The sequence below is a fragment of the Ambystoma mexicanum genome, chromosome 5q (assembly GCF_040938575.1).
Source record: "Ambystoma mexicanum isolate Mex_15411 chromosome 5q, UKY_AmexF1_1, whole genome shotgun sequence".
Taxonomy (NCBI): domain Eukaryota; kingdom Metazoa; phylum Chordata; class Amphibia; order Caudata; family Ambystomatidae; genus Ambystoma; species Ambystoma mexicanum.
Window position 1 is genome coordinate 122484528 of NC_090933.1, and position 18278 is coordinate 122502805.

Genomic DNA, 18278 nt, shown 5'->3' on the forward strand with positions numbered 1-18278 from the left:
CGCTTCCATCAAGATTCATCTTGCTGCGATCTCCCGATACACCAGAACCACGGGACGGTCGTCTTTGTGGTCTCATCGTCTGGTGAAAGAATTCATGAAGGGACTGTTCAGATGGTTCCCGTCGGTGAAGGCCCCGGCCCCGGCGTGGGAGCTCAACGTGGTGCTGACCAAGCTCATGGGACCTCCGTTCGAGACTCTGCACTCGGCTCCGTTGAAGTTCTTGTCGTGGAAAACAGCGTTTCTTGTGGCCATCACCTCCGCACGACGGGTGGGAGAGATCCAGGCCCTTTCCTGCAAGCCCCCGTACTTGACTTTTCACGACACGAGAGTAGTGCTAAGGACGCACCCCTCCTTCATGCCCAAGGTGCCGTCGGACTTCCACCTCAACGAACCCTTGGTGTTGCCTGTTTTCTTCCCGTCGCCTTCATCGCCGGCTGAAAGGACTTTGCACTCGCTGGATGTGGCTAGAGCGCTGAAGTTCTACGTGGACCGCACGAAGTGTTTTCGGAAGACGTAACAACTTTTTGTGAACTTTGGACCTGTCAATCAGGGGAAGGCTCTCTTGAAGGCTTCCATTTCCAGATGGCTCTCCGGCTGTATCATGTACTGCCATCGGTTGGCAAACCAACAGCTGCCTGGCCGTCCGAGAGCCCATTCCACCAGAGCGATCGCAGCTACAACGGCGTTCCTATCTGGTGTGCCCTGGCTGGACATCTGCAGGGCTGCTACGTGGAGGTCGACGCACACCTTCACGAAATTCTACTGCGTCGATCGGGATTCCAGGGAGGAGTCCAGGGTCGGCCAAGCAGTGCTGCGCAACCTGTTCGCCTAAGGTGAGCCTGGTGAGGAGATAAGAATTGCTTAATGTTGAGTTTTGATGTAATGCTTAATGTTGAGCCTTTGCCACCTCCCGTGGTTGTGCATGTGTGTACTGCTATGTATTCTTTTATTCATGAGCATGTGAATCCATGCCAGACCCCATGCTGGAGAAGGAACAAGTTACTTACCTGTAACTGTTGTTCTCCAGCATGGGTCTGGCATGGATTCACATGCAAACCCTCCCGCCTACCCCTCTGCGGCTCTTCACTTGGTCATACTGCCTCTTCACGTGCTACCAAATCTGAAGATGGCTGCCAGAGGCGGGGCTTAGGGAGATGGCAGTCATTGGCTGTGGTCAGTATGACGCAGAGATCAGTGATTGGTTACTACTACGAAAGACAGATCAGAAACGAAACTGATACTGATTTTTCTTTACCGAGGATTCCCAGCCTGGGAATATTCATGAGCATGTGAATCCATGCCAGAACCATGCTGGAGAACAACACTTACAGGTAAGTAACTTGTTCCTTATTCCCCCTCCACGTATTGGCGCCTTCATCAAATTCTCCTTTTGGGGGCCGCCATCACCCGTAGCTTTTCTTCCCCACTCACCCTTAGACCCTGAAAATGTTCCCCATGAAGTGGTTCCCAGGAGGCCGGTTGTTGGTTCTCCGGCAGTGAGCTTACGGCAGCTCAATAATCACAGGCTTCTGCCTTCACAACATCGGCAGCGTCGTCCTCCAATTTTGCCATGCTGCGTGCTGGACTTCACCATATGTACATCATCCCTCATGTTACCTAGACAACAAGTAGGTTTCATCTCACCAAGTAAAGTAGAAGAGGTGAGCACAAAAGAAGCGATAGCATAGAAATGAATGATAGATGTTGTGTTTTTTGGTAAATGCTACCTTTCATTTACGATGTACTTCAAGTAAGATGAACTAAAGGGTTTTTGAATAAGATCACATTCTGGAGTGTAGCATATACACAAATCCTGTAACCTTACACTTATTGTAATTTAAGATTAAAGTAATTATGGTATAGAAGCGACAAGGGGGGAGGCAAAGTGGCCAAGAGCAAAAGCCTCCCCCAGCCCTACGTCATCAAGTGAATAAATTTAGGAACATAGGTAATGAGTAAGCGATGACATTAGAGGGACTTCCTGGGTCACCACCCCCAGCAGCCCTCCCAGAACTCAGTTGCCACACAGGATCACCTCATCACTTGTGCCAAGAACAGGTTCTTAGAGGCACACATTCAAATGCTGTTTTCTGCCTACCCTTTCAACATTAGCACAAATATGGGGCTGTTCCTATGCATTTTATAGTGCATCCGAAAGCCATAAACGGGATGCACTTTAAAATGTGCAGAAAACTAAACTAGAGTACATGACAAGGTTTTTTTCTAAACTCGTCATGTTTTAAAAAAAAACATTTTGTCTGCAGCACTATGAACCACTGCTCCCCCCTTGCCTTGCTATCCCTCAAAGAGGGATTGAAACGCTTTTGTTTGGCATTTCACAATGCAAGCCCCTTTAAGGACCCATCACGGTGAAATGCGTGGGTTCTCGGAGCCTGTAAGACATTAGTTTCAGGAACGCTGTGCTATCCGGTTGCGGTGCCGCGCATCCCATGGGAAATGTGCAGGTCCGCTATGCTCTCTTTTTGAATGGCGCATTTTTGAGAATTAGCCAGATTATCTGCAAGATTGTAAAGATGGCTAGTCATAGCAAAGGAGAAAAAGAATAAAGTTCCCAAAAATAGGCAACTCGCGTCCCCTGCACACTACCACAGGCTGCAAGACACAGCCAAACGTTCAAAAAAATCGTTTTTCAACAAACATAATGCTCAATTCTTATTGTATCTGTATTCATTGGATTACCAAACCCATACAATAAGATTTGAGAATTATGTTTGTTGAAAAACCATTTTCATAACGTTTGGCTGTATCTAGCGGCTTGTGATAGTGTGCAGGTGACGCGATTTACCTATTTTTGTGAACTTCATTCTTTTTTTACTGTTATTTCTTACCCATGTGTCAGGGTGGGTTTCTTCTCCCCCACACCTTAACATTGCAACACTAGACCAAATAATAACATTGAAACCTACTCTGATCAGATCCTTTGGATTAGATAGGTGTGCATTGTACGTTTCTTCTTGGTATCTAGGCATAGAAAAGGGTCAGGAGGCAGAGGAAAATGTCCGTTGTGGTGGCTCTTTGGTGTGAACTGCTTAGCAGCATAACAGACAAACGCCAGCTTTATATTGGCCAACTGTACAAAGTTGCCGTTGATGTGTGTGCCTCTTCGAGCGCATTGCTCTTCTGGTGTTTGCTTGTGTTTCAATTAATCCAAAAAACATCCTTTTGTCTTTGTATTGGTGCGAAGGTATTGTTTCCAAAATTTTTTTTTTTAACCAACCACCCCCCTTTACTTTTTTTATTTTTCTATTCAATCCCCACACTGTTGTTCACTGTTTGGTATTTGTGCTTTCGAGAAAAAAAAACGGTGCCTCAAAGCCGATGCCTTTACACCAGAGGTAGCAGTGCCTTAGCACTGATTTAAAGACCTACGTTGCAGGCTTTTCCAGTTAAGCCACAAACAAAGGGCCCAAATCTTGGAATTTTTTGCAGGTTCAAAGTGACTTTGCACTGCTGAAAAGTGACTTTGCACGGCCGACACAACCCCTGATTCATGGAACTGTGCAATGTGTATTTTTGCAGTGCAAAGCCAGCAGAAAGTCATTTGTGCAGTACGAAATGACTTTGCACTGCAAAAGTACACTTTGCACAGTTCCATGAATCCGGGTTTGTGTAGGCAGTGCAAAGTCACTTTTCAGCAGTGACAAAGTCACTTTGAACCTTGCAAGAATCGGGCCCAAAGACTTTACTACAACCATTCATTCAGTGGATTACATTTCTCCCAATTGTCATTGTGGCTAAAAAACATTGCACACGTATATATGCCCGAGGGTACAGTTGTGTGACCTTAAGAGATCCGTATTTCGTACTGCTAAACTACATTAAGTGGAAAACCAAACGCACATAGCAACATTCTCATCCCATTTGCACATTCCCATATGCCTCACAAAAAAGTGTTTTTTTTAAAGTTTACCCACAACAACAAAAATTCCTTAGTTCTAATAAATGTGATGAATGATAACTGGTGTTTAGAATGAAAATAAATGTGAGTCTCACACAGCAAAATAAAGGGCACACCCAGATTATTCCAGTCGCAAGGATGTTGGCAGTCATCACTTGCTCCTAGGACAGTAGAAGAGTAGGGGTGGGCAGTCACTGGGCGAGCAATGTACAGAGAATACTCAAAGCGCATCAACATATTCCAGAACGTTCAGGAAAATCCCAGCCATGATTGGTGCAGGACATAAAGGCCACTACTGCTCCTCTGGTTCTCCACACTCGTTTGAATGTTACTACTCTCTGTGACGTCAGACAGGTAGTTATTTTCATAGATGTGAAGGCGTCAAATCCTGTATTTCTGTCTTTCTGCTTTTGCCTGATCTGTTTCCCCCTTACCTCTTGACTCTTCTATTTACTTTTCATTTCTTTCCTGTCTTTTCCACCAGCCGCGATTACTTAGACAAACGAGAGGAGCAGAAGCATGCGAGAGAAGAGAGGTTTGTAAAGCGGCGTGCATGCGTTTTCTGACGTGGGGTTTGCGGTTCTGCTCACAGTGCCACCGGCTGCTCTGTGCATGGGAGCCATTGGCATTTAGACAAAGCTCCACCACGAGGTTGGTGGCCGAATATTTTCTCACCTTTGTGACCTGGTCGTACTGGTGTCAAGGTGTCAGTGTTCCCTTTAATTGGGTTCTACACTCAGGGACATGCATTGTTGGTACTAAGAGTATTACCCTCAATACTCTGATAGATTACTCCTAAAAGGTTTGTTTTAGTGTACGTCGTTGCCAATGTCACGCATGCTGCCTTTTTGACATTTAAAAACTGGCGGGAAAAGCAGGTAAGGAGAAGGGGCCACGAAGGCTGTTATACTGTGTCATGGCTTATGTCGGATCTCAACCAGCTGCCGGCCTCACTAACTCCATTTGCGCTTGCAGCCATGTAAATGCTCATCAGTTCTGAGGGCAGTGTAGAAGAAGCACATTCGGCCAAAAGGCAGCGAAGAAAATTCAGGGGAAGGTCATATCTGTCAAAAATAAACTGTATGATAGCAAGCCATGCAATGGATATGAGTATCATTTAAAACGATAAGCGGCAGATGGATTCATTTACAAAGGCGGTGGACAGGAGCAGAATACTAGGGGGGCACTTTATTTGCCCTCTGCATTCTGTTCTTGCAGGCCGCCACACGCAACTTCCCCGATACACATGGGAATTGTATGCAGGAGATGGGACGGATGTGGGTGCAAAGAACTCACAGCCAGGCCACCCATGCATTCGAATCAGGTGGATTCCCAGCATTCACCTATGCTTTGAATACATGCACCAACGTGGGTTTATGGTGGGGTCAAACACCCACCCTGATGGGTGCCAGATGCGCATTATAAGGGACATCCTTGAAAGGCTACTCACTGTGCATGATGACGCTTATGGTGGAAACGGTCATGCTTTGCATTCACATGTCCTTTTTGCATACATTACAGCATCCCCTGTTTGCATTGTGCTTTCTCCTGCTACTGGCCTGTGGCAGGGGGGAAGGGAAACAGGGATTGCCACATCGCAGAGAGCATCTGTTCATGAATCGGAGATGCAGTACCTACTCCCAAGCCATACCCCCATTCCACATAATCTGTGGGCGGAATGAACCTGTATTGGAAAACAATGCATTGCTTGTGTTATATGCCACACTTAGATGGAACGCTCAAGTTTGGTCTGCCCCAAATCTAGACAGAAATGTGATTGTTAGCATGTGCCACACCTAGATGGAATTCTCAAGCTTGGCCCGCGTTGCACCTAGACAGAAATGTGATTGTTAGCATGTGCCACACCTAGATGGAATTCTCAAGCTTGGCCCGCGTTGCACCTAGATAGAAATAGGATTGTTAGCATAGAATTCTGAACCTAGCTTGCATCAAATCTAGACAGAAATGTGACTGTTAGCATGTGCCACACTAGTATGGAATTCTGAACTTTGGCTTGCGCGACATCTAGATAGAAGTGTGACTGTTAGCATGTACCGCACCTAGATGGAATCCCACAATTGCAATGACAGCAATGCCAACTAACCAACCAACTAACAATTCCATCCCTCTGCATACACCTCTCAAACTATAACCAAACACAACCACAAGCCTAAAACGCAGCAATCCACACAAACTTCACAACAATGCAACAACAAAACAAACCACACATAGACTTGCACAACAGCACACGACGACTAGGGACCATAAAACACCCGAAGCCCAGCCAACGGACCCACCGGGCTGAGGCTGTCAACACCACATCATTGCTCTCTTGCACTTTTCCAGCTTATTCCCACTAACCCACCCCCTCTCCTCCCCTTTTTCAGAGCCGCCAGAGCGCCAGGGGACCACTTCGGTGGTGATAGTGCGCGGTACAAATGTCCTTTAACATTAACATTAACATATGAGTATACTTTTATGCTGCGCCCATCCTCACCATAGTTGTTCAAGTAATAGTGTATTGTGCCGCACGTGGGGTAAATCAAACCATTAATGTTAAAGGAACAGGGGGAAAAATGTGGTAGGGTAGGAGAAGCGGGAGCTGAATAGAGGTGAACAGTCCATAATCTTGAAATGCAAAAGGGGGCTTGAGGGGTGGGTGTGTGGAGGTGCTAATGAGGGTGCAGGTGTTTTCATAGGTAGTAGATCAAAGGAATGTTAATCTGAAAAAGAAGAAATGAAACCCACATGTGAAGCCCGTTAATTTTGTTTGGGGTCAGTTTCTGGTAGTTTCATCTCATGGTACTAGAATTAGAGCATGGTTGTGCGATTGCAAGATGTGCACAAGCATGCTATTGAAGCGTGGATCTTTGTTCACCAGATAAAATGTTTTAATCATTCCACCGCAAAACAGAAGAAGTGATGGCTAGAAGGTTTAAAATCAATCTTAACCTCTGGCATTACTCAGGGCAACCCTCCAGACCATCGGTTTTCGCCTGCCAAGCCATTACGAAAGGAGAAAGACCATATGCAAATCAGTCTTGGTCGCACCCCAAAAGGGGCAATCCAGCCCGAACTGCTTGGTCACATCCCTTCTGCACAAGACCACAAGCATCCCCCAACATGGCACTGAATGGTCCAATGGTTGAGCCTTTGTCTCAGTGGAATAAATCATCAATTTCAGGGATCTCTGTTTAACCTCATGGTCACAGGTTGAGTGCTGGCATATACATTTGGCCATTTAGGCTACAAAAATGAGTACCATTAAATTGGGTTACAATAACCATCTGTTAGCGCAAATAGACCCTCTCAGTGTAGGTGAAAGTAGGCTCAATAAATGGATTTTAAAATATATTAGTCCCGGTGAGGGAAAATCAGATTGCCAGCTGGACAATGACTCAACTGCAACGGGTCAGAGCCCTGCGTCCCACTTATTTCCATCCCTTTCTTCCTCAGGCCACCATGGAGAGGGAGACGGACTATGTGTAGTCCCTCCCCCCTGATCCAAGGTGGCCATTTTCTTCCTTTTCATTTTTTTGCTATCTCTTCACTGGCCGCCATGAAACGGGGAGAAGCGCATGTAGTCCCTTCTCCCCGTACCATGGCGGTCATCTTCTTTATTTTATTTTTCTTCTTGCTTTTTTAATGGCCATCATGGAAAGGGAGAACAGACTTCATATCCAGTTCCATAGCTGTCATTTATTTTCGTTTTTCAGTTGCAAAACGCTGAATAAAGATGCTATTAGTAACCCGGTCCCACAGGAGTATTAATAGCAGTAAGCCCCGAGCTGGGGGGCATTACCACTTCAGGTAATGCCTCAGTGGCTGCATTAAGGCCCTTGCAATGCTCAGCCATGTAACTATGACAGACTTCATTTACATGTTGTGTTCTCCCAATCAGACCACTTGTATGGAGGATGCAATTTACTCATGATTTTTAAACAATCTTTCTACTGATGGCCAACAGCTTTAATTTCAGAACCCAAAGGTATGTTTTGCACTTTTCCTTGAAAACATGAGGATGGGTTGAATTTCACTCTCATTAAATAAAGCCTCTTTGGAACCAACCAGTCTAAGTAATTATTACCGCATCACCAGTTTATCACTTCTGTTGGAGAAATCTATTTCCCTGTAACTGCAGGGAAACAGAGAAAGGCATCCTCTTCTCTGTTCATATCAATCTAGACACAGCGCTGAGACTGCTAACCCTTCAGGTAGCGGATGGCATCCTCGGGCTGTTGATGATGGTGGTACCTGTTGTAGTGTAAGAGTAGCATAGAGAAATGTGTTAGAATGTAGAATGCAGAATGATGCTGGGGAAGTTTGGAATGTGGGTGCTCGGGGAAGGGCAGGTGATATAGGACAAAAAGGGATTAAGAAATACGTTACTGTCTAGCGTCATTATTGAGGTTAAAGTACTTTAGTGGTAATTTGGGCCATAACAATTGGCGACGAGGAGACTGACAACTCACAAGAAATTGGTGGACATTTGTCATGGTGGACCATGAGACCCTCCTTGCTATTCTATTGGCATTCATGAGTCTGGGGGGACGAATGGTGAATTGGTTTCCGCTCTGTTCTTTTAGCAGATTTCAAGTTGTCTGGATGGGTTACTCTTGTTCTCCTTCTATCCCAGGGGAATGTGGTTTGCAGTTTGGTTCGCAAGTGTAGCCTTGTCATTCTCAATATATCATGATTTGCGACTCTACCTTAAATCGTTATCGGATGAAGATATCATTACATGAAGAGATTATTAGCGGCCAATCTAATGTGCAATTCGCTAAATCTGAATTCCTTCTTTGCACTTCTGTCAAATCAGTTGCTAGTGTGGCTGTCTACTTTAAGTAGAAAATGTCTTCTCCCTGCTTTAGAGACTTCAAGTTGGGTGTTTGTCTCAACAGGACGTTTTCCATTAAACTGAATGCGGCTAAAAATACACAGACAGCCCACTACCAAATTTCCTTGCTCTGACGGATCAACACCTTTTCACCTGTTGAGTTTTTCCCGTGCGTGGTTCGGGTGCTTGTTCTTGGGGGCGTTCATAGAGAGGAAGGCTATTTGCATGAGCATCCCCGAATGTGTTTTAAGGCCACTGAAATCAGTGTTTCGTATCGCTGTGACATTTCTGGCAGAAAGAGCGCAACCACTTTTCGCCCACCCTTCCTTGCACTGGCTTCTATTTCAAATGAGAATTCAGTTGAAATTGTCCTGCCTTGACCTTAAGCTGTGGTCTCAGGAGCCATCTTACCTTTCAGATCATGTCATTCTGTCAGAAGATGTGCGTGAAACCAGTAGAAAAACTTGGGTTCGCTTAGCCAGTCCATGTGCAAAAAAAGGGTTAATATCCCAACCGACTTTTTCCTGTCATTCATCCCACTGCGAATTCTTTGCCAGTTTCCTTTCCTTTAGCTCACTCTCTGTCCTGGTTAATCCATTACACAGCGGCCTAAACTGCAGTGAGATGAAGCAACCAATACAGGGATGGCTAATCTAGTCAGAGCAATACAGTGAACAACCAATAGCGGTTCAGTTAAAGTGCCTACTATATAGCTCCATGAAAGCACTGTCCCCGGCAGCGCGTTGATGTCATGCGTGCAGCAGTGGGCCCCAACGCAGAGAGGGATGGGCACATCTGGCATCAGCACTTCTGGAACACATTGGATGGCTTTAGAGAAAGGGCGCGCCTCCGGAGCTGTAGCCCAATACAGTAGCTGGTTTAAATTCATCACATCGCCCGTCAGTCCGTATTTAGAGGCCTGTTTCCTGTAAAAGGCTTCGCTTTGCTGCTGCTGCCTTTCTGGCAAATCTAGTGCTGCTAAACGTTTCCAGGGAAGACCCGACAGGTGTAAACGTGTTCAGAAATATTCAGGAAGTTGCCATGGGTGTTTATGGAGGGAATTCAACTCTCCTCGCGATTTATTGTTGACCCACACTTCATCCCTCTGAGGTTGATAAATCAAGTACCATTATATGGTGGGGTACTAGCACCTCTTATTACAGTGCTTAGAAGCTGGGGAGACTGGCATGAAGCACTATGTAAGAACACAACATTATTATTAGTAATAGTATTTCCTTCATTTTGCTTGTTAAGCATTGGAAACCAACACTGACATTGATTTTTGCCATGGTGAATGATAGCCTTTGGAGCACACAGCAGTGCTGTGGATGAGCACTGTGAGGAAAAAGGGTTTTAATGGATTTATGTAGATACCCCCCAGCCGCTTGGGGATTTCCGTGTGGCGCTTGCTCCTGCACATAAGGAAATCCTCCCTTTGCATCTGTAGCATCCGGTGGTTTAATGCCTTTTTAGACCATAATAGCACACATGAAATCATCCTCTCTTTGCTAGACTACGTTTGAGTCCTTTTGTGGACAACCTGAAAATCTTTACTCATGAACTTAAATTAGACGGTATGAGATCCTACAGCGGACCTCTAGCATGTGCCCATCTGGGAGCTGCGATTTCACATGGTCAATAATTAGCCAATATGGAACACAATGCAATGTATTGATAAAGCCTGCTTCATCAATAGATATGTTTCCTTTAGAAACATCTTCGCATATGATATGATATGATATGATATGATGGGTTATTTATAACGTGCTTAATATCCAGAGGTTACTAAGCGCAGACCCGGGGTTCGAAACTGTGGTGCTCCGTGTCGTCTTGCTTTCAAGGCGAGCACGTTGCCCCTAAGCTGTCCTCCCGAGCCAAATGTCAGAATGCTTATCAGTCAATGTATCGAAACGTTTCAGGATATCCTACTCTCTTCTTCTCAAGAAACAAAGGTGTGTTGTTTTTTTCCTCTCCGTCAAAGGCACAGGGATCAACTTCAGCGCATGCTTTTCATTGCCGCAGTTGAACGCACTGTAAAAAAACAAGAAGTTGGATCACCTCTGAGACTATTTGTTCGTGTGTGAGACAGCGGCTTCTTTTTCTTTCTGTATGCAATATTTCTGGTTTTCCAACATTTGTCTACTTCCTAGAACTCTGTGGTGCAGATTTAGGCGATACTCCCAAGCATTCAGAATGATTACTCTCTGGGAGCAATTTCTAACTTCTCTTAATCACCTTAGCAAAGCGGCGATGTAAAATGGTTTCACTGAAATGCTGGCATTGACCTATGCTATTGGGAAAATGAATTGAATGCATTTAAGTATTCCACTCTTAGTTGGCAGCCTACGTCACATTACCCAAATAAATAAGCACTAGCAAAGTCAGTAGGTCTTGGTCTGTAAATGGAGAAGTGTATGGTATTTGTGTAAAGCTCCCAGGTGAGGAAGCATCAATGTACCAAGCAGCTCGAATGCAAAGCTTGTTTCTAAGAGCATAATTCATAAATCTTCCCAGAACGTAGATAGCTCCACTTACTCCTACAAAATGGTCACTAATACAACAGAGCTTTCATGAGGTTGCATTTGTTCTATATCACAGAGCAGCTGGCCGGCACCCGGGCCCCTCTCTTATATGTATTTATTTCTTCGTTCTCCTGCGCCCTTGACCAAATCGACTCTGTTACATTGTAAAAGTTCAACCTTCCACCACTCCACCTCCCTTACCACCCCCGAACAGGACCTATGACCTCCAGCTCAGGTTTTTTCGGTAGGCATATACCTGTTCCTAAATTCCCCCATTCTGTTTCAGCACTTGCCCCCCTGCCGTGTATGGTTGCGCTGTGATCCTCTCCATCACATATATACTTTTCCCGGTATTTATCCATTCCTGCTTCCCCGGAGCAACAATCTATTCCAGTACATTGCCAAATACACCCTGCCCTCTAGCTTTAGAAAATGCGCTAGTCGTGAGAGGCTTCTGTATTTCCCCTCACTGCCTTCCAGACCGAATAATACCAATAATGGCGTCTTTGTTTGGGGGACTCCCTCCAACTCCTTAATCCATCCAAGCACCTCATCCCAGTATATTTGAACCCTCTCACATCCCCACCACATGTGCCAATACTCGGCCCTCTACCCACATTCATGCCAGCAGCAAGGACTTGCTGCCGGAAACATCCTAGAGAGTCGTACCGGGTCATATTGCCACCTATTGAGTAGTTAATTGCATGAAATGTATACTGGCAAGCAATGAAACCCTGTATGCTCTACAACACATCTGACCCCACAAATGGTCATCCACTTCCACCCCCTCTCATTTCCCCTTTCGAGTCCAAGACCTTCTCCAACGGTGTTAGCTCCCTCCGTATCATATCCTTTCAAGGCTTCGACATAATCACCCCCTTCAACTGTAGTTATGAGAACACTGAGAGTTTCCCTATTCCCAGTGCTTATTTGGGTTGGGGTGTAGCTATGGATCCTAGGTACAATATGAAAGTGAAATGAGGTGTCTAGCTGTTAAATTGAGTGAGTGATGCCAGATCTAGTGAGGTGCATTTTTGGAAAATAAAGGCGCGAAAAAGGAACAGAAATCAATTTTGACAAGGACAGTTTTACTTTATGCTAGGGCATTCAGGCTAGGCTACCAGCTTGAGACACAGTAAGCTCCGGAGTTGATCCACGGAATCAATCCTAGCACCTCCGCGCCCGCCCTGGCGGACCCAGTCTGATCACCTGAGGGAGGACTAAGGGTTTAGGATTTCACAATACAAAATTATTAAAGAAGTTAGCACTAGCGCAAGGAATCAAAGAATTATTGTGACAATATTACAGGTATCAGGATAAGGATTGGATGACTTAGAGATTGGGATGGAACAAAGCAAGGCAAGGTTTACAATGTTTCTATGGTTCCTATTGATACTCACAGTCGACTTTTAGTTTGGATTTTGGACAGTCAGCACTCTGGATCACCACATGGATCTGGTCTAACACAGGGCAGCCGGACAAACTCAGCGGGGCAGAGTCAGCTGGCCAGGGACTGGATACCAAAGGATAGTTCTTCTGGACTGGCAGTTCTGGTTACTGGATCCTATTGGGCATCATGATATCAGGATAGCAGGATAGCAGTGAGTGGCAGCAAGCCAGGTAAATTCAGGATGCTTTCCCAAAACCCCCCAGTGCGTTCCTTGGTCATGGGGATTATTTTAGAATTGAGGCCTAGCTGAAGAAGGATCAGCAATTGCTTGGCCTTGTGGTTGGGATCTGGAGTTTAGATGGATAGATGCAAGATGAAGACAGGAACAGACAGGAACAGGACGCCGGCGTAGGAATCAGGAATCGGTGTATGTCCCCAGTGCTAGTCAGGGGCCCTTATTTATAATGCGAGATGACATCATTACAGTATATGACAGGGGCAGGATTCACTACCTACGCCCCTAACAATAGGATTGGGTAAGGGCGTAGTCTCCGCCTTGCTCACAAATGGTTGGATAGCAGAAAAGTGATGTCATGTTTATGAGGTGATTTTTATCGTATCTAGAAACTCTCACATTTCCTTTACTGAAAATCCGATTTTGCCAAAAACAGATATTTAAGCAGTTTCCACCTCTTAGTAAATCAGATACACAGGTTACATATTTTGTGCATCACAAATTAGTCCAAACCTCCAGTTTGTGCGACCTTGTTTCATCTTTCTGACACATTTTGGTAATTTTACACATTAAAGATTTGGCTCACAATTCCCCAATTTTATACACAGATGCAAATTGTCCCCAGGGATATATGCACAAAATTTGACATTTGCAACATGGATGCTTTTCTGGTGATAAAACATACATCACTGTTTCTGTCCAGAGTGTTCCACGACATTCTACCAAGTTTTCAAACACAGCCCAGAATTCCACTTTTACGCTGTGAAGATTCCACATTTTTACCAATTTTGACAGCTGAGACATATGTCTTTTTAAAGTTCTTTCTAGAATAGTCTTAAGACAACTGGGAGTCATTGTCTGTCATTTATTTCTTCCCAGCTAACACCAACTGGCAGTTTCTTCCAAGCAGGATGGGGGGCCTCTCTCTTAATTGAAGGTTTTATTGCCCTTCACACTTGACAGGGGTGTGCCCCAGGACTGCTAGTGTCCCAGCCTGGAGCAAAGACAAATGTCTGATGAGCATATGAACTGTCATTGTCCTTTTCCATTCAAAGTTTTTCAAGCTGGTACTTCGGACCCAAGTGTCCTGGATTTAGGGTGTATCTCCCTTCCTAGGAGGAGTTTCATAGCTGGCAACTGGAATTACAGGTTTCTGAGAGCTTGCAACTCCAGCCTATGTGTTTTAAACGGTTTATCATTTCTTTCTTTAATTCGGTTTGCAGCTCCTCAGATTTCCACTGTCTTGGCAGCTGTAGTCATTTTCCTTGCAGCAGGACTCTTATATAAAGTATAGATACAATTCTCCTTAACCTGGCTGAGAGGGTAAAAAGTCTCTTTGAACTGCTGCACCTGGATACATTTTGTCAAGAAATAAATGCGTGTTTCCCATGCGAGTGAAACTGAAGTTGCTTTTGATTTCTCTTAGAGTTGGTTTTAACTGGGCCTTTTTACTCACAGTGGTTTCAGAATGACAGATGAAATTGGCATCAAAGCAGCATTTTGAAAGGGTGAAAACGGTTAATTTTTAAGGGGATTTTGGCTTTTGCAGCAATGGCAGGCTTTCCTTTTCACTTGATTCCATATATGTTTCCAAACACACTGGCCTATTTTTCAGTGTGTCCCCTTGTTCCATTTTGCCCGAAGTGTGTGAGGCAAAATGATGCAGCCATTTTTCTGTTGTTGCTGCCAAAAGCAGCTTTGAGATCCTGGTGCGCACAGGAGCCAGCGCAGCCAGGTTACTGTTTCTTGCGCACAGGCAGCTCAGTTATGTAAGGCAATGCTGTTGAGTGGGTCAATATATCCCACAGAGGTCTGAGGATTGAAATAGTGCACCCGTTTAACATTGCATTAGAAAAGAAGCATTATATGAGGTACCAGCCTGGTCAAGTTTATTAAAGGATTTGGCCACAGAATTGAATATTAGAAAACAGATCTACGTCTTAAATTTGCCGTAATGTTGCAAAAGGCCACCCAGTGAAGACTGCTGCTCACATGGTTGCTCTTTGTCTCTCTCCACTTCACCTCACCGTTTTTAGGGGTCCCCGTTGCACACTGCCTTCCTGCTCTGTGGCCCCCTGCCCAAGATCCCACTCAGACTCCTCTTCCTCCCCAAACCCCTGCTCAGCCACTTACCTGCGTCAGGCCTTACCTCCGCACACCACATCCGACTACCACGGAGAAGGGGACAGACTCCTGTGCATAGACCTCTCCACAATGCTCTTTTGTGTTATGCGCTTCTCCCTAGTGGTCAATAGACCGCTAACTGAGAAAACCATTGCAGGAATCTATCTCAATAGCGTCATCTTTTCCACCCTCTCGAAAATGGTGCTCGGCCAGCCCATTGCAGAATTCCCCAGCTCAGCTAAATGGCCTTGGCCACGTCTAGCGCTGATACACAGTAATTCAGATCCTTTTTATGAATGTTAAATACAGTTATCGAGTTTGTAACTGATGAACCCTGCAATGTGTACTGCCCTTTTCTCTCCAAAATATTAAATAAATATACATATTCATGTGTCTTAAAAAGTGGCCCCTTACCACCGGAAGTGTAAACTGTTCCCATTGTGTGACTGCACATAAAATATACTTGTCGTCTTTCTGTGTGGGTTCCCTTTTTCTGCCAAATTGTAAGTCAAGGAATTAGGTTCTGACTGGGACAAGAAATAGGCCCAGTCACCCAAAAAAAAGTGGCCCACCCCTCGCCTCAAAGAAGTGGCCCACCCCTCGCCTCACGACCCTGGACCTCTGATGATATCCCCGCAAGTGATGTAATTTGACCCCACCCCAAAGTGACATCCCAGGAAGCAATGAAACATGACCTTTCACCCCTTGACAAAACAGGAAGTGGCATCAAATAGCATTGGTCCTAAGTACACTACGAAAAATATGGTTATGATTTCCCTAATGTGATATACATTTCATACAAGAATGGATTACCATATGTATCATTAATATCTGTGTGTATGGATCCATACTGTCAATTTACTGTGAATGCAAGCAGATGTCCAAGGCCAAATGATAATATGTTGTTGTATAGCACTTACGCTTAAGCTCTTTTTTATAGAACAGCTATGCATACAATATCACCCAACCTGTCTTGCTATTCATTGGTACTCAGCCTAAGAAGGATGAACGGCTTTTAAAAAAAATAAAACAAATGTGGGGGAAAAATATTTTTAAAAAAAGAAACATTTCTAAGCGGCCCAGGTGTGGCCAGAAACCAGCCCCCACTCTCCAGGGACGATTTCTGCCCGGCCACGGGCAGAAAGGCAGAGGGGCCAATCCGACCCTGCAATGAATGCATATCATTCAACAAACATGCCTTGGAACGGTAAAATGCGAGAAGCAAGTGGGATCTTCACTAGATCCTATTAAAAGTGTCCCAAGATAAGATCAAACACTCAAATTGATATCTGCCATACCAAACACAACATGATATTCAACAGCATATACCAGAAAGTCTGCTTCTCAACCTTAGCAAATCAACTGCTGTTGACTTGGGTGGTGAATATTTTGAAGATAGGTTGTGAGGGTGAGGGACAACATATCTAGTGCCTGTTTATGAGTAAACTCATTTACTATTGCCGCATGCGGTAACCACATTACCGGACTACCAAGGACTACTCTGTTAGACGCACAGCCTTATTACGAGTTTGAAGGTGTGCCCACATATGGTGGCAATGCAGTGGTAACAGATTTACCACTGCATTACCGCCGCATTACAGCACTGCTGAACTAGGGGTTTGGAAGTAAGGCAGAGGAAAACCTGCGGCAGAATGCTGGAGGTCATTCCTCTGCCTTACCTCAAAAAAATGCCAGAAATTGCACAATTACCACCTGTGGTAATTCCGTCTACATCCCAATGGAGTCCTTTGGACTCCAATAAATGGGGCCTATCACTGCCTGCCACCACTTATTGCAATCTGATGGATCAAGTGTCGGTAACAGTAAACCCATTTGGTGGCACTGCAGCAGTTTTACCATCAGAATCCCACCAAACTTTTCATGAGGCCCTACAGACTCGCACATTTTCCCCATTTTGGACTCTTTTAAGAACATGCAGTATTGCCGCCTGGGATAGATCCCCACCATTACCACATTGTTGAAGTCATTAACTCTTCTCAAATGTGTGCTGATTTTCTGGCTTTGCAATGCTCATCAGGGAACTGGGTGCCCCTGTAATGCACACAGACACTCACACACAAATATGCTAACTCTTTCCTCTGCACCAACAGACAATAGAATGCAACTATACCCCTCAATGTATTCAGCCTAGCTGCACACATACCTATACAGCCCCAACAGTCTTTAGAATGCAGCTATACCCCACGACAATCGGCCTAGCTGCCCACACAGTCCCATTCACAAACTCCAGTGCTGCCACAATGCAGATACCCAAGTCCAATTGGCCTTGCTGCATACATTCGACTAATGTCACACAACTACTGCACCATGCCTAGATCTAAAATGCAGCTGCACACCTCTTCATCTGCCCTGGCGCACACATACCGGGTGCACCCAAGTGCTATTTATTACAGTACCCTCTCCACAGACCTGGACTACGGTCTGGAGGACGTTAAACCCACAGCGCTTTGGGATCATACCAATGGTAAAAGGCGCTAAACAAATGCCCAATTACATAACATAACAATGAGGTGAAGGATTTGCACATACCGCCTGGTTTACCAACACCAAACTGGGAATGAGGCTCCTTTGTGTAAACTCTCACTCTGCTGCATACTCTGATTTCAAGAGGGAAAGGTGAAGTGAGACATCTTAACCTGACTCACAGTTGTGCAAGTGCCAGCCTCCCGCGGGAACCCCGGAGGGAGGCAGAGTAACGGGCTGTGCTCGGAAGTGAGCTGTCTGATGACAAGCGCCACATGTACTTGGTGGCGGCCTGTGGGACGTAGCTGTTGCACCGTGAAGCCGGTAAGCTGTGCACTCGTCGCGCGCACGCATGACAAATGGCGAGTCAGGAGCCGCCCTGCGCAGCCGCCCTCGCCCCGCGGATTTATTCTTGAGCAAATAATGGCGGATAAAATTAGCAGACATCTGGAATCGGCGCATATTTCAAAGCTATTTTGGTCCAAATCTATAAAGGACAGTATGAGGAATATGATTGGTAGCTGGTCTTAATAAACAGTTAGTGAGTTCTGCCTGCCTAAAATGCAAAACAGATGTATCTTTGTTCTTTTTTAAAGTGACTTTGATGAATAAACTATATGTGACGTCAGGTCAAAGCTATTGGATGTCTCAGTCCAACAGGGAATTTTTTCAGAATACGGGGAGTTTGGAGGGGGGGAGGGAAAACGTTTCCACTGCAGGCACAGACGGAACCAAGTGGATTCCAGTGCACAGCTCTTCGATGGGGA

At 45.2% G+C, this 18278-nt stretch overlaps 1 protein-coding gene across 6 annotated transcripts in view; it reads left to right on the forward strand.

Annotated features, from left to right (window-relative positions):
• The window catches only part of FHOD3 (formin homology 2 domain containing 3), a 1524242-nt gene that overhangs the window by 1299247 nt on the left and 206717 nt on the right, over positions 1-18278 (forward strand). For 4 of the 6 annotated variants that reach the window (XM_069620636.1, XM_069620637.1, XM_069620638.1 and 1 more), the window contains one exon: positions 4404-4454. The exons of the other annotated variants lie outside the window; for them this stretch is intronic. In XM_069620636.1, the coding sequence (XP_069476737.1) occupies positions 4404-4454 (51 nt within the window). The remainder of the gene's footprint in view (positions 1-4403; positions 4455-18278) is intronic. 6 annotated transcript variants of the gene reach the window in all.